The sequence below is a fragment of the Schistocerca nitens genome, chromosome 3, assembly GCF_023898315.1.
Source record: "Schistocerca nitens isolate TAMUIC-IGC-003100 chromosome 3, iqSchNite1.1, whole genome shotgun sequence".
In the NCBI taxonomy this organism is placed as follows: domain Eukaryota; kingdom Metazoa; phylum Arthropoda; class Insecta; order Orthoptera; family Acrididae; genus Schistocerca; species Schistocerca nitens.
Genome location: NC_064616.1, coordinates 271,844,459 through 271,859,925, shown reverse-complemented (window position 1 = coordinate 271,859,925; position 15,467 = coordinate 271,844,459). Strand labels below are relative to the sequence as shown.

Here is a 15,467-nt window from a genome sequence, read left to right as displayed (position 1 = left end):
TAGAAGGCCATTCTGTTAGTAAAAGAATGAATGGCCTTTCACACCATGATGCACAAATTTGAACATTAAAAGGCTTTTGTACTCAAACAAACATTATATGTAACTACAAAAACTATGTAGAAAAGCTAATACAATGGCAATAGAGTTTTTTTTAAACCTCATTAAGGAACAAGAGTGGCAAGATGTTTATAGCGCCAACAAAATGGATGACAAATATAATGCTTTCCTTAATAAATTTCTCATGCTCTTTGAAAGATGCTTTCCATTATAATGTTCTAAACAGCATACTAACAGCAAAAGGCAGCCTTGGTGGCTGATTAGTGGGAAAAGAGTATCATGTAGAATAAGTGGGAGTTATATCAAAATGTTAGAAGCAGTCACAATCAGGCTACAGTAGCCCATAACAAACAATTGCAAGGTGCTTAAAATGTTAATAGGAAGATAAAGAGTGTATGGCAAACAAATAGAATAGCTAATTCACAGGATGCAATTAAAACCGTATGGTCAGTTGTGAAGGAAGTGTCTGGTCAGTGGCACAAGGTCGATGATATAAAGCCGGCCGAAGTGGCCGTGCGGTTAAAGGCGCTGCAGTCTGGAACCGCAAGACCGCTACGTTCGCAGGTTCGAATCCTGCCTCAGGCATGGATGTTTGTGATGTCCTTAGGTTAGGTAGGTTTAACTAGTTCTAAGTTCTAGGGGACAAATGACCTCAGCAGTTGAGTCCCATAGTGCTCAGAGCCATTTGATGATATAAAGTCATTTCGTAGTAAAAATATTTCTGTTACTGATAAATATGATATATGTACAGTATTTAACAATCATTTTATGAGCATAGCTGATGAATTAAATAAAAATTTAGTTTCTACAGGGAATCATATAACTTTCTTGGCAAATGCCTTTCTAGGATTGATGTCTGAAATACTCCTCTGTGATACAGATAAGGGGAAGATTCAGTCAATAATTAAATGACTATCATGGATATGATGGAGTTATTGAAAAGGCTGTGTATGTAAGGATAATTGATCATTTTATATCACACGATTTCCTATCAAATCTACACTTCAGCTTTAGAAGTGGTTTAACAACTGAAAATGCTATATTCTCTTACCTCTGTCAGGTAGTGGATGGGTTAAACAAAAGGTTTCAAATGGTAGGCATCTTTTTTGACTAAACTAAGGCGTTTGATTGTGTTGATCACAAAATATTACTCCAGATACTGGACCATTATGGAATACGGGCAGTAGCTCACAACTGGTTCACCTCTTACTTTAGCAACAGACAGCAAAAGGTCATTATTCACATTGTTGAGAATGGCTGTGATGTGGGGTCTGGTCAAGTGGCAGGAGGGGGGGAGCAGGGATCAGTATTGGGGCCACTTCTGTTCCTTATTTATATAAGATATGCCTCTACTATTACAGGTAACTCAAAAATATTTCTGTTTGCTTATGACACTAGCTTGGTAGTAGAGGATGTTCTGTGCAACATTGGCTCGGTTTCAAATAGCGCAATTCATGACATAAGTTCATGGCTAGTAGAAAATAAACTAAGGGTAAATCACAGTAAAACTCAGTTTTTACAGTTTCTAACACGCAAATCAACAAAACCTTCCATGAAAGGGCATATGGTTAGTGAAATTGAACAGTTCAAATTTCTAGGTGTTCAGATAGATTGCAAACTGTCATGGAAAGCCCAACTTCAGGATCTTGTTCAAAGACTTAATGCTACCATTTTTACTATTCAAATGGTATGTGAAATGAGAGACCATTTGGCACAAAAATTAGTCTACTTTGCCTATTTTCATTTGCTTGTGATGTATGTTATTATATTTTGAGGGTAACTCTTCCCATTCTAAAACCATATTTTTGGCTCAGAAATGAGCAGTTCAGGCAATAAGTGGTGTAAGTTCACAAACATTTTGTCGACCCCTGTTCTTCGAGTCTGGGTATTTTGACATTGGCCTCTCAATATATATATTCCTTACTGTCATTTCTTGTTAACAATATTAGCTTATTCCCAAGAATAATCAGCTTTCACTCAGTTAATACTCACCAGAAATCAAACCTGCATTTGGATCGGACTTCCTTAACTCTTGTGCAGAAAGGTGTGCAGTATACTGCTGCATCCATTTTCAATAAGCTATTGCTCGAGTTCAAAAATCTTAGTTGTAATCCACATGCTTTCAAATCAAAACTGAAGAGTTTCCTTATGGGTCACTCCTGCTATTCTGTCAAGGAGTTCCTTGAAAAATTAAGCTGATTATAGTTGTATTGTTGATTGTGTTTCTTTATGGATTGACTTTTTCGAGTTCATAAACATTTTATTTTTGTCTGTTATTACTTTTATGTGGTAATTTCATGTACTGACATGTACATGACTTTGGAGATTTGCACCTCAAATTGGTCCTATGGAACTTGACATAAACAAATAATACATGAGTTGATGATTTTTGTGTCATGCAGAGAGTAACTGCAGATAGTTATTTTGTTATAGATACCGCTGAGAATGTACAACAAGCTATTAATAATGTAAATCATGTTATGGACGTTCTGAGTAATGAAGCAGTACAGATACATTTATCTCTGGAGGATACAGACTCATCACCACCTGTGGTTGGGTCTACAAAGCTAAATCCTGACAGGAGGTTGTGCCTGAGGGGCAAGAGGTTCACAAAAGTGATGACACTTGCAATGTAATGTAGATAAGAGAGACTTTCATACAAAAACTGACCTTTGGCAATGCACAGTGGAAAGTGGGGGACTATTGTTCCAGGTAGCTGTCACCAGTGATAAACATCCACAAGGCTTGTCTGTCACGAAGGAAAAACCAATTATACTGCAGCAAAAATCGCTAATGTTCAATTCACGTGATGTAGTTCACAAACTGCAAGAAAATCTAATATTGCAAGAAGGATCCAGTTTGTGATTAGGTGCTTAGCATTACAGTGGAGGAAATAACTGTTGGCAGATTGTGGTTTATGTGTGGACATAGTCTTAGGGGTGTGGTTTCTGAGAAAACCTAATGGAAACTTTTGTCACGCGGACAAAGTAAGAAATATCAAACATAACAGGCCAATTGACTAAGGCCATTCACTGTGCAAAGATGATTTGTTAAGAGGGAAAGAATTTTCTAGTATTATTTTTTAATTAGTTACGGGATGGGTCAATTGGGTAAAAAATGAGGGAAATTCAGTGAACTTACAGCTACATGAGATGGACTGGATTACCCCTAGCCAATAAAGAATAGGTAATTGGCATTTGTTATGGACACCACCTGATAACCATAAGGAATTTACTGAGTAACTACTGTTAATTATTAGGGGACAAACTGAAAGCAAAGAAGCTGGTAATGTTATTTAATTAGTTTTTAAGTGGTAATTGAATGGATTAATGGTCATCTACAGTAAGGAGAAAAGCCATTGAGCTAATCATTGAAATGGCATTTAGGTGAAGTACACTGCCTATGAACCTCAGGGCTTAAGCTGACTACTGTAAGGGTAAAGCTGAAAGTAATGTACACAATTATCAATTTTCAGGATGTATGTTGAGTCTTTGCAGAATTACCATGGGCTGAGCTCTGTAGGCTAGATCTGCCAATGAGGGGAGGCTGTACAGTTTCATCACAATTTGTGACTTGGCTGAATAAAGTAGCGATGTCACCACAGCAAATGCAAGAGGCCAGGGACTGACCACATGCTTGGCAGTAGAACAAAAAATCTACTTACAACACCTAGCAATTACCACATCACTGGGCCAGCCGAGATCAGAGTTCTAAGATTATCAATGGAAAACAAGGCAGAGCCACTGAAGTCTTGGAAACCTGACTGCTTCACAGCTGAGCTGTGGACTCTGATGGGGCTTATGTGTTGGGGATCAATTCCTCAGCAAAACATGTATGCCCCAAGCCCATATATACACCACTCATATTTCGGCAGATGGATGAGGTCTGACAACCTCAATCTTGAGTGGACAGGTCTACACTGGTCTATGAATCAAATAGAACCCACAATCTGCCAACAAGATGCTTGACCTTCTCTAGCTGCAGCCCTACGGCTGGTTCTGAGAGTGATCCTGGCATCACCATTCCTCTTTGTGTGATGCGGTGAACTTTCAGAGATTGCAGGCCCTTTACTTACCTCAGCACCTTGCATGTGCCATCTGTAGCAACCACTCTGGTGTGCATTGCCACTGCTGAGCATCAATGAGTGTTTTCTAGTTCATGCACAAATAAAATGAATGTTTAACCAATGATATTTGTGTGACACATTGGACTGCAACCAGACACCCAATTCGTGCTCCACAGCTGACCTGCCCAGGATGATGAACTACTGCCTTCCTGTTGTTTACAGCCCAGTTCCACCTCCCACCATAGTCCCATTGACTCTTGGCCCATACAGAATAATAACATTCTCCCCATAGATATAGCAAATGTTTGCATCATTACTATGGACATTAGTCCTACACTGAATTATACTGTTTCTTTCACCACTTGCCACTCCACCTTCTTAAACTCAAATATAACACATATTTTCTTCAGCTGTATACATTAAAGTGATATTCAGCAGCATAATAGTTGTCATGTCATAAAAAGTGTTCTGCAAACACATTTTTATACTAAAGGACAGAAATATGATGAATTTTTGCATCAGTGTAGTATTTTCTTTGATTCCTCCATTCACAAAAACTTTTGACTGTTAAAATAACTTTATTCAATGCAGTTTTTGTAACTTCTCTTTTAGATCTGTATTTTCTTCCATTTCTATTTCTTCATAATATTATATGACACATCTCAGAATTTAACATTCTCTGAGAACCCTCCAAATATTTTGTATATATTTTTCCAACTAATTGTAAAAAAGTAATAATATTTATGTTGTTGATGCTGAATCACTTGACGTATTTATTTATTGCATGTACAATATTTCTAGCATGCAGTAGGAAGGTAACCCAGCTCCAACAACAAGGACGGACAAATATAACCCTTCACTGCAGTGATGATGGTAACTTTGAGGTTCTTCAGTGTGATTCAGAGATCTGTTGGTGTGCTGATGAGAAAACTGGGAACCCAGTTTCAGTTTTTGTTCCAGAAACAATGATGACCACTCTCCCCTGCTGTGAGTAATTGTTGTCTTTTCAAGCTATGCTATAGTTCAGTCAGCTCATATGCTTTAGAATGTTCCCCAGTTACATACCTACACAATATCTAAGCACACTCAGGTATATGCATTAATTATTATAATGGTTAATATACTGTGATAGAGAGATAGAGGTATTATGAGAGTTAGGACATAATTATGTACACCATAAAATCATCCATAATGTAGTTTGTGTAGAACTGAATTAAGGATTCTATTAGAGCTAACCATTCGTATACACAAATTTCCTCTCAATAGTTCTAAAGTAACTAATTTTTTGTTGTTGAAATGTTACATGTAGTTTTCTACCCTTTTTTTCCCCTTCTGCTTCTTCTCTTCATTCATTCCTCCTTTCATTATGTTTCATAATGTCTCTGATTATGCCATTATTTTGTGTTTCCAAATAATGTCATTTTTCATAAGGATTAAGTGTAATATTTAAGAATATTTTGTAATTTGAACACACATCAGTGTCCTGATGAATTCATAACTTGAATATTTCATTTCATGATTCCTATTTTTTAAATATTTCTTTGAATTTTGAATTACATATCAGCATCTCTAGACCTAAATTTTTGCTGTCCAGAGATTAATGAATTTCCATATAAAAGTATTTTATTTTTATTGTTACTCAAAACTACTCCACACTAAGTGTTATATAACTTAAATGTTGACTTTATAGTATAAGGATGTACTTTTATTAGTTAGTCCATGTTTGTGTATTTCTTGTACACAACAATAAGGGTGAACTGTTTGAGTTTCTGTAGAAATGTATTTCTGGGGTGCAGTGCAGCTCTTGTGATAGATGACTTCATCAAGTGGACAGAAGTGCAGTAGCAAATGGAACTGTAAGTGAGGCTCATACATGGTATTATTGTGTCTATCTGAGGGATGGGATACTATCTGAACAGGAGAGGAAAAGTTATGACCCTTAAGGCAGAGCGTGACATTACTAGAAATTAACCAAAGATGACAAAACAACTCTCCGAAGAGACTCAAAAAAGGCCTTTATCAAGATCATCATTAGTGACAACTTCCTGCAATATTGAAAGCTTATCTGTAAATAAAGAAATTTTATTATCTGACATGTGCAAACGAAACAACTGTGATGTTTTAGTGTTACAAGAAACACACAGAGCACCAACTAGCCATAGACCAAAAGTACAGGGCATGAAATTAGTTCTTGAGAGACCACCCGAAAAGTACGGAAGTGCTATATTTGTGAAACCAAACTTAGACGTATGCTCCTGTGCTCTGACCTGCAAAGAAAATATAGAAATTTTAACTATTGAGCTACATTCATGTACTGTAACATCCGTGTACAAACCACCCAGTGCGAGGTTCAAATTTTCGGAGCCTGGAAATTTCCATTCAAAAAACATTAAAGTTGCACTAGGAAATTTTAACTGTCACAGTCTCACATGGGGTTATAAAGAGACAAATGATGATGGCAAAATGCTGGAGATCTGGGCAGACCAGGCTAAACTGAAATTGATACATGACCCAAAGTTGCCTGCATCATTTAACAGCAGAAGATGGAAATGAAGATATAATCCAGATAACATCTTTGTCTCTGAAAAGGTATCCCTGCAAACTGTAAAGCAAATCGAGGACCCAATTCCAAGATCGCAACACAGAGCAACAACTTGCTGCATTACTGCAGTAATCAAATCAGATGTAATGCCCTTCAAGAGACGCTTCAATTTCAAAAAAGCTCATTGGGAACTTTTCACAGAGGACCTTGATAAGGTGATCTTGGAAATTAAACCAGAGATACAATCATATGAAACTTTTATAGACCTCGTCAAGAAAATCTCTCGACGGCACATACCTAGAGGGTATTTTTCTAACAATTTTCAAAATTCTTTGATTTATTTTAAGAGCAATTCCAATTAGTTTTTAGCTATAGTAATAATTGTACCATTTCTTTCAAATTGTAAATTATACAATGTTTTCATTCATTACCAACAACACTATGACCTTTCGTGAAAATTATATTCTTTTCGCATTAGCTTCATTTTACATTTATCATACAAAATTTTACTTTTGAACCTTGTCCATCTATTTTTCAGTCATTATTTATGATGAAAGTATTGTTTCAAATCTACCTTTCCTGAATAGGAGATTTTTTGTTCACAAATTTATAATTTTTAATTACTGCCAACAGTGAAAATACAATATCACTGCTGCATTATCAATCACAAAATTACGTTTAAGAACATTAAATGAAAGAGACAGTCTTTTGTTTACCTGCCAACATGTAACCAATAAACTAAAATACAATTCTTCCTGACAGGCAGTGCATTAGATGACAAAAATCATGAGTATCACATAATTCACTAAGCTGTGATACCAAATTACTACATTAGTCCCTAGCTGAGCCAGTTGTATTTCACTCTGCTAGATCCGTTAGATAACGAAGATTTCCTAGTATGCAAAGATGTAGCAACAGCACAGCAGGCTTCCAATAGGAAATCAATGGTTTCACAGAAATTTGGAAAAAAAGAAGGAAGTCCTGCTGTTAGGTGGTAGTCATGGAAGAGGCATGAACCAGTTGTTGCACTCAGAATTAGGAAACAAGAACCATTTCCCAAACGTCTTCAAGCCAAGTGTGTGCTATAGTCAAATGGTAGAAGATCTAGGTTTCTAATACAAAAATTTTGGAAAGGAGGTTCCTGTTTTGATAGTGGGTGAAGCAGGAACTAGTACTGACTGGGAGCAGAGCTACGATATTGAGAGTAACCTACTAAAAATAATGTCAGATATGGATGATACACACACTGAGTTCATTCTTGTTTTGAGACATTGTAAATAGCTCAAGACAAAAAGCTATGTGAGTCAGTTAAACATGGAGTCAGATTGATTGCTTATGTCAGTTAAGGCTTGTGCACAGATTTGAAGGAAATCATCTTAGAGGGAGAGTATTTTCAGAACACCTAAACATGTTATAAGAATTATTTATTAAGGTCCTTTGTTATCACCAATATTTTTATTTTCTCAAAAATAGTAAGAAGCATAATGTAACACATTGACCAAAAACAGCCTCTACAATGGCTTGAAGGCTTAACATTAGTACCGGTAGAACTCTGACACATGGGTACATATGTATTTATAACCTGGTAGAGCATATTAAATGTTGTGTAGACAATGCTGAAGAGCTGGACTGGAGTAAAGAACTTTCTGTTGCACAGCCCCTCCACTACATATTCACATAAATTCTGAAAATTAATGTTTTAGATTATTTCATAATTAGCACCAGTACTGTAATACAATAGTTTTAGTTATGTTAAGTCATTTCACTGCAGTTTATTTAAATTAAATTATATGTATATCATTGACTTTCTTCCATATTCCAGACACTCCTCTCTGTGGTAATGATTAATGTACTATAAGGTGAATCACATAATGAAGGAAGACCTACTGGGATGTCACAAAAGTCAGTGTATACATCAACAAAGTGACACAGATGTTGGAACTTGCATAAACAATTATTAAAGTACTATAAGTTATTTGTATTTACCAGAGCTAGATTTAACACAATACAACTAACAGGAATATCATGACTCTGAAAAATACTACTGCTTCTCATTTAAATTAAATAGCTACTGTTATCTGTTACTGATACTTTAACATAGAATGTGTAAACAATAGGTGTTTTAATGTATTACAGGGGTGTAGAGAAAGTCAAGACAAATGCTTGCAATTTGTCAAGGCAGGAAACACCCTTAAAATGGCCTACAAAAGCCACCTAAGTTGCAACATATTTATTTATTGCGTTTATTTATTACAATATGTATTACATAGAACCATTTTACGTGGTGTCCACAGATATGGAACAAGTCAAAACATTTAATTCATTATTACATTTGTTTCCATCAGGACAATAAACAAAAATTAAGAACACAAATTCAAAATAATAATAAAGTAACACAATCAGTAAGTTCAAGTTATGCTCACAAACAGAGGTTAAGATACAATTTTCAGATCTTATCTAAACAACTTTTTAAGGTGAAAGTGACCATCTTCTTTATTCACAGGTCACCAATTAATCTAATTAAATCAGTGAAATATATTGAATCAGGATTACACAACAACACATGGTAAATAATCTTAGCTATCCCTGCTACAGAATTCTTCTAGAGAATAGAAACTTTTTTCAAGTGAGAATTCATTTTGCTTACTTTTAAATAGTACATTATTACCTCATACACACTTAATATTATGTGGAAGTGCATTGAAGATTTTTGTGCTCGTGTATTTTACACCTTTTTGCACTAGAGACAAATTTTTAAGGTCACAGTGTATGTCACATTTCCTTCTTGTGTGTGATGATGGTATGTTTCATTCATTTCACATTGAGAGGGATTGTGAAGCATGAGTGTCATGATTGAAAAGCGATATTGTGAAGTAATGGTTAGTATTCCTATTTTCTTAAAAATGTTGCAACATGAGGTTCTTGGAGGCACTCCCCACAAAATTGGGACAACCTTTTTCTGATTTGTAAAGACTTTTTTCGACAGTGATGAATTGCCCCAGAAGATTATTCCATAACACATAAGTGAATGAAAGCAGCCAAGTAAGCAGATTTTGAGATATTTTATATCTTCAATTTTTGCGATTATTTGGATGGCAAATGTTGTTGAAGTAAGCCTTTTCAGGGTTTGGTGGATGCGGTGTTCCCAGTTAAGCATGTTATCTATATGTATGCCCAAGAATTTCAAATAATCTACGCTCTGCATCTGCTGGCTCTCACGTGCGATGTTTATCTCATGCTGGCTTTTGTGGCCAGAATGGAAAATTAATGGAAATCGTTTTGCTGAGGTTTATTGATAGAGAATTTACTGTGAATCAATTCAGAATGTCCTCAGGTAATTGGCTGACACTTAATTCTACATCAGGGGATGTCTTATTGTTTATCACAGTACTTGTGTCATCAGCAAACATTGTAATGTGGCTTGCTTTGTTTGAGGACAAAGGTGGGTCATTGATATATATGAGAAATAGCAGGGGACCATGGACAGAACCTTGTGGGACTCATAATTTACTGTTCCCCAGTCAGATTCTACTCCTTCTACCTGCGTACCGTTCCCATCTAACACTATTTTCTGCTGCCTGACCTGTAGATATGATTTGAGCCAGTTGCCCATTTGTCCTTGGAGTCCAAGGTGGCATGCTTTCATTATAAGTATTCTATGACTGACATAGTTGACAGATTGCAAAATATGCCCACAGGCAATGTCTTTTTGGCAAGACATTCCAAAATGTATTGGTAAATGGAAACATGGCTTCAGTTGTGGTGATACTGTATCTGAAATCAAACTGGTTTTCACTAATTATTGCAAAGTTTTCTAGGCAACTGACTATCCCAGCATATATAAATTTTTTAGGGAATTTAGAAATTCTAGTCAAGAGTGATATAGGATGATAGTATGTAACATTTGCAGCATGGCCTTTTTTGTCGAGGGGCTTTACAGTAGCATACTTCATCCTGTCAGGGAAGGTACCTTGTTTCAGAGAGAAATTGAATATATGAGTTAGGACTTCACTGAACTGATTGCAGCAGGCTTTTAGCAGTTTGCTGGAGATGTCAACAGCAGTTGAATTTTTGCTTTTTATAGAAATAATGGTTTTTCTTACTTCTTGCACTATTGTAGAGGCTATGCCTATCTACTCTACAGAATTTGCGAAATGACCTTTCACTATTTTTAAGGCCTCTTCTAAGGATCCATTGTGTACTGTTTTCTCAGCAACACTTAAAAAGTGCTCATTAAAATTTTTTTCCACAGTCTCTTGATGTTGTACTTGTCTACCTACATTACTGTGTACAATGCTTTTGGGACCTACTGGGGCAGTTTGCACCGGTCTCACTCCTTATCTCTTCCCATAGTGTTTCGATTTGTCACTAGATTTATTAATTTTGGAGTAAAGATACAAACTTTTTGACTTCTGAATAACTTTACTTAGTATTTTACAGTATTTTTTATAATGATTTAGGTGGTTGTGGTTGTCTGAAATTTTTGTGATGATGTACAGCTCTCATTTCCTTTTGCATTATATCTTAATACCAGTGGTTACCCAGGGCCCAAATGTCAGTGCCACTTCCTTACTGAACAGATTGTACTTGGAATCAGCATTTTCTAAATTATACACAGGTCTCCAGTCTGTGGCTTGGAGATGTGATTTAAAAGTCTGGATAGTTTCATCATTAATAGTCCTACCATTCTCATAAATACTTGTACTATTTATAGTGAGTCTTTGTCCATCATGGCCAGAGAGACCATTCAGTACTTGCCTGGTAGTTGTATCACCTACTTTGGTCTGGTCTATAAATATACTATCGATCACTGTGCTTCTACATGAAGTTATTGTAGTAGGACGCTAACTACAGAAGCAAGATTGTATGTGGACTTCAGATTTTTAGGTTTGATCTGTCTCTGGAATTTGTTAGAAAGTTTACACTGAAGTCTCCAAGCACAATTACATCTCTTTTGTGTTTGAATGTGTATTTTAGAAAAGCATCTAACTTCTTCAAAAAGAGACTAAAGTTCCCTGAAGGTGCTGTGTACATTGTAACTACTGATATCTGGAAGTTATTCAAAAACAGTTCTGTGGCACACACTTCCATATATTGTTCTAAACAATAATTCTGCATCAATTCCTCTACATGTGACACACTTTTTAACATAAATGGTAACACCACTTCATTCTTTACTCTTTCTACAAAGTGATAATTATTTATCATAAGTGTTTCTATGCCAGAATTAGTATGGTACTCACTAAAGAACAAAACATGGGCATAATCTATACCTTGTGACTCTTAGATATTGATTATAAGTTCATTGATCGTACTGCAGAGGTATCTAATGTTTTGGCAATATGTTGCCAGTTTTTGTTTAGCAGAAGCAACTACACTGTTTTCTCTAAAAAAGAAGTTTCAGTTGAAGGTCTGGGCAAGGTATTTTTCATTATCCATTTCTCCAATTTGGTTGGTTCCCACACGCTGATAGTACTTTTACTTCATTTTTTTACCAGTCAGTTGTCCAATGTTGTCTACCTATACCCAGTCCTACAATTATCATGTGTAGTGGTACACTCTACAGTCAAATCTGATTGTCCTGGGTTCACATTGTTCCTTGTATTTGCAATTATGTCACAAATTATTTTAATTGATTTTTCCCACACTAGTTGAGATGAAGGCCATGAGTAGTGTAAAGTTCTTTACCAAATTTGTGAGCTTCAATCCTAGGAATATTCACAGAACTGCTGCAGATTTCTGTATAATGTCTCTTTGTAGCTATTACTGCCTTGTTTGCATATGAGGATTGTATTAAGTCATATCTGTGCAGAATATCAAGTATAAGTACATAAGAATGCTTCAAGTGGTTAGAGCTGTTCTTAACACATTAGCAGCATGCACACCTTTGTTGTGTGCAATATCATTTGAACCACCACAGACTACAATGTAGCCTTTCTTGGTCATCTTTTAAGAAGTAACTGTTACTGTACTTGGTCAATGCGAGCTCCTGGTTTTATATAACCTAGGGCACTTACCTCTTTGTTAAACTTTTTTATTTTGTGGACAACACCTTAAAGGTGACTATCACCCAGTAAATGCACACTGTATAAGGTATTGGCTGAAGTCATCCATGAATGTTAAAAGTCCCTTGTTCTTGCACTTACAAAATGTGAAAATGTTTGTGTAAATTTTGCATCAAAACATTATCAATTATAACAACATAAAACTAACAATTATATTGCTTTAATAATATTAGAGAAGGAAAGTTGCTACTCATCATATGGCGGAGATGCTGAGTCGCGATAGGTACAACAAAAAGATTCACACAATTATAGCTTTCAGCCATAAGGCCTTTGTCAGCAATTGACACACATACACACATGCACACACACACACACACACACACAAATGCAACTTGCACACACGTCTGCAGGTATGTGTGTCTATTGCTGACAAAGGCCTTAATGGCTGAAAACTATAGTTGTGTGAATCTTTTTGTTGTGCCTATTGCGACTCAGTATTTCCACAATATGGTGAGTAGCAACTTTCCTTCTCTAATATTGTTACATTCAATCCTGGATTTTCCATTGCCTAATTATATTGTTTCATTTGTCATGCATTCTTACTATGAAACTACTGTGGTCATCAGGATTAAGTTTAGGTCAAGTTGTAAACATGATTAATTTTTGCATAATGTTTATAAAAGTACTCTATCTTTTGTTACCTTTATGGGAAAGCTTAAATAAATAATGTTGATGAAAAAGCTGGTTATGTCAGTGATGCAAGAGAGTGTGAGGATATTGAAAAGTACAAGTTTTATTTCATGTGTTTTTATCCTGTCTGTCACATAACAATGGTGTATGTGAGTTAAGCTGTCATGATCACTGGATGCTCAGATAATTTTTATTCCTTTCATTGATGACTACAGCTGTGCTTACAGCACCTGTTACTCACCTGAAAATTACCGAAAGGCTGTAATTGCAATAGTGGATTTTTTAATGAATGTACAGTCAATAACGAACATGAAGTGCTTTGAACATATTTAAAATATTGTGTGGCATGTGTATACTGTTGCTTAGGTGGCTTTGGTAGGCCAATTTGAGACTGAAACCTGGATTGATATGATGTAAGTGTCCTATATGAAATTGTTAATCTCAACTTTCTTTATGCCACTGTCGCTCATTGTAAACAGTTATTTATTATTTACACCCTGTATACATATGGGGGACACAGTGAGATTATCATACAACAGCAGTTATAGTTCTACAATAAACTAGAGACCTGTTAACAATAAACACTGCTGCTTCTCTTGCAGCTAACAAGAATCTTCCACCCTTGAATCTAAATTATCAGATCATTTTTAGAAGGAGTGACTAATATAATATGTTTTTCAATTTTCTTTGAATTTATTGAGATTTTCAACCTTTCGCTTTATGTCATGTGGTAGCCCATTGGATATCTTTCTCACCACCATAGACAGCTCTGCCCCCCTCTGAATCTTATACCAGGAAGGAAAGTATATTATTTTTCTATCATTCATGTGGCTGTTCTTGCTTCTCACTTGTTTTAGAGGAATACTTACTGTATTTTTAACTGTACTGCTCCAGATGATAATTTAGTTAGACAAGAGAGATAAAACATTCAAAATGGTTCAATATGACTTTGATACATCTAAATGCAAAACAAGCTGAGATGAGCTTCTTTATTGATTTATTTGTTTGTTAATGTATTTATGGTTCTTATCCAACTGAATTTTGCATATATTGTTTAATGTGTTACTGATTGTTAATATCTATTTCTGATGAGTTTTATTCCTTTGAAATTGAATAACACGAGAAAAAATACTGTCAACATTTAAGCACCATAGTTAGAAAAAACATTTACTATCTCTTTAAATGTGATTTGTTGAAGCTTTTTGCTCCTTAAACCATGATGTCTTTAGAAATTGCATAATGGCATTCTCTTCTCATTTCATCATTCCATCTCTCTCTACCTGACTCTGCATTGCTTCTAAAACTTTTAAGATATCTACCTCCAAGAGAAAATTCTACAACTGATTTGTAAGTCTCTTTCACAGACAGCTGCAGTTCTCCCAACTCTTGCTAAGAATTCTATATAATATAACCACAGCTGAACTTCCCTGAATATATTTACATATTTTACCTACATAAGCCAGGATGGCTCCTAAATAAAAGTTGTTATCACAACCTTCCTTTCCTATTCATGGTGCATTATTAGTAATCTGAAATTAACAACTTATTGTCAACCTGTTCTTATTAACAAGTTCTTTAGTGTATTTAATAGTTATTTAGGTAGCATACTGATGTGTTGCATGATAATGTGATAATATAACAGAGGCCATAAATAGGAAAAACTGAATACTTATATTACAGTAAAAATGTAAACAAACAATTTGGATTCTTCCAAACTTCATAAACCAAAGCAGCAGTATGTAACACATATGAAATAAGTACCTTGTCTTGTTTGCTGTGCTGACTGTTTATGATTCCCTGCACACCTTATTGGCATTGTCAAACGCTATAACACCACCACATAGTAGATTCATCAATGCATTCAGATGGCTGCTCTAGAAGTTAAAGGTCACACAAACTTCCATTATTTAGATGCACTGTGACAGAATGCAGGTGCACACACACATGTGTGCATGTAAGTGTACACACACACAGAGAGCACTGACATACATTTCTGTTGAGGAAGAGCGATATAGACTTTAAACTTATTTAGTGTGTGATATTTACATTTTATTAGAGTGTCATGGCTCCCACAGACAATGGGAACAAGTAACTGGCCACAGCAGAA

The 15,467-nt window shown here is 35.6% G+C and overlaps 1 protein-coding gene across 1 annotated transcript in view; it reads left to right on the top strand.

Moving 5' to 3' along the window:
- Window positions 1–15,467, top strand: part of LOC126249572 (uncharacterized) — a 121,800-nt gene that overhangs the window by 45,133 nt on the left and 61,200 nt on the right. Inside the window, exon 5 of the mRNA XM_049951236.1 lies at window positions 4,925–5,110. Within this exon, the coding sequence (XP_049807193.1) occupies window positions 4,925–5,110 (186 nt within the window). The remainder of the gene's footprint in view (window positions 1–4,924; window positions 5,111–15,467) is intronic.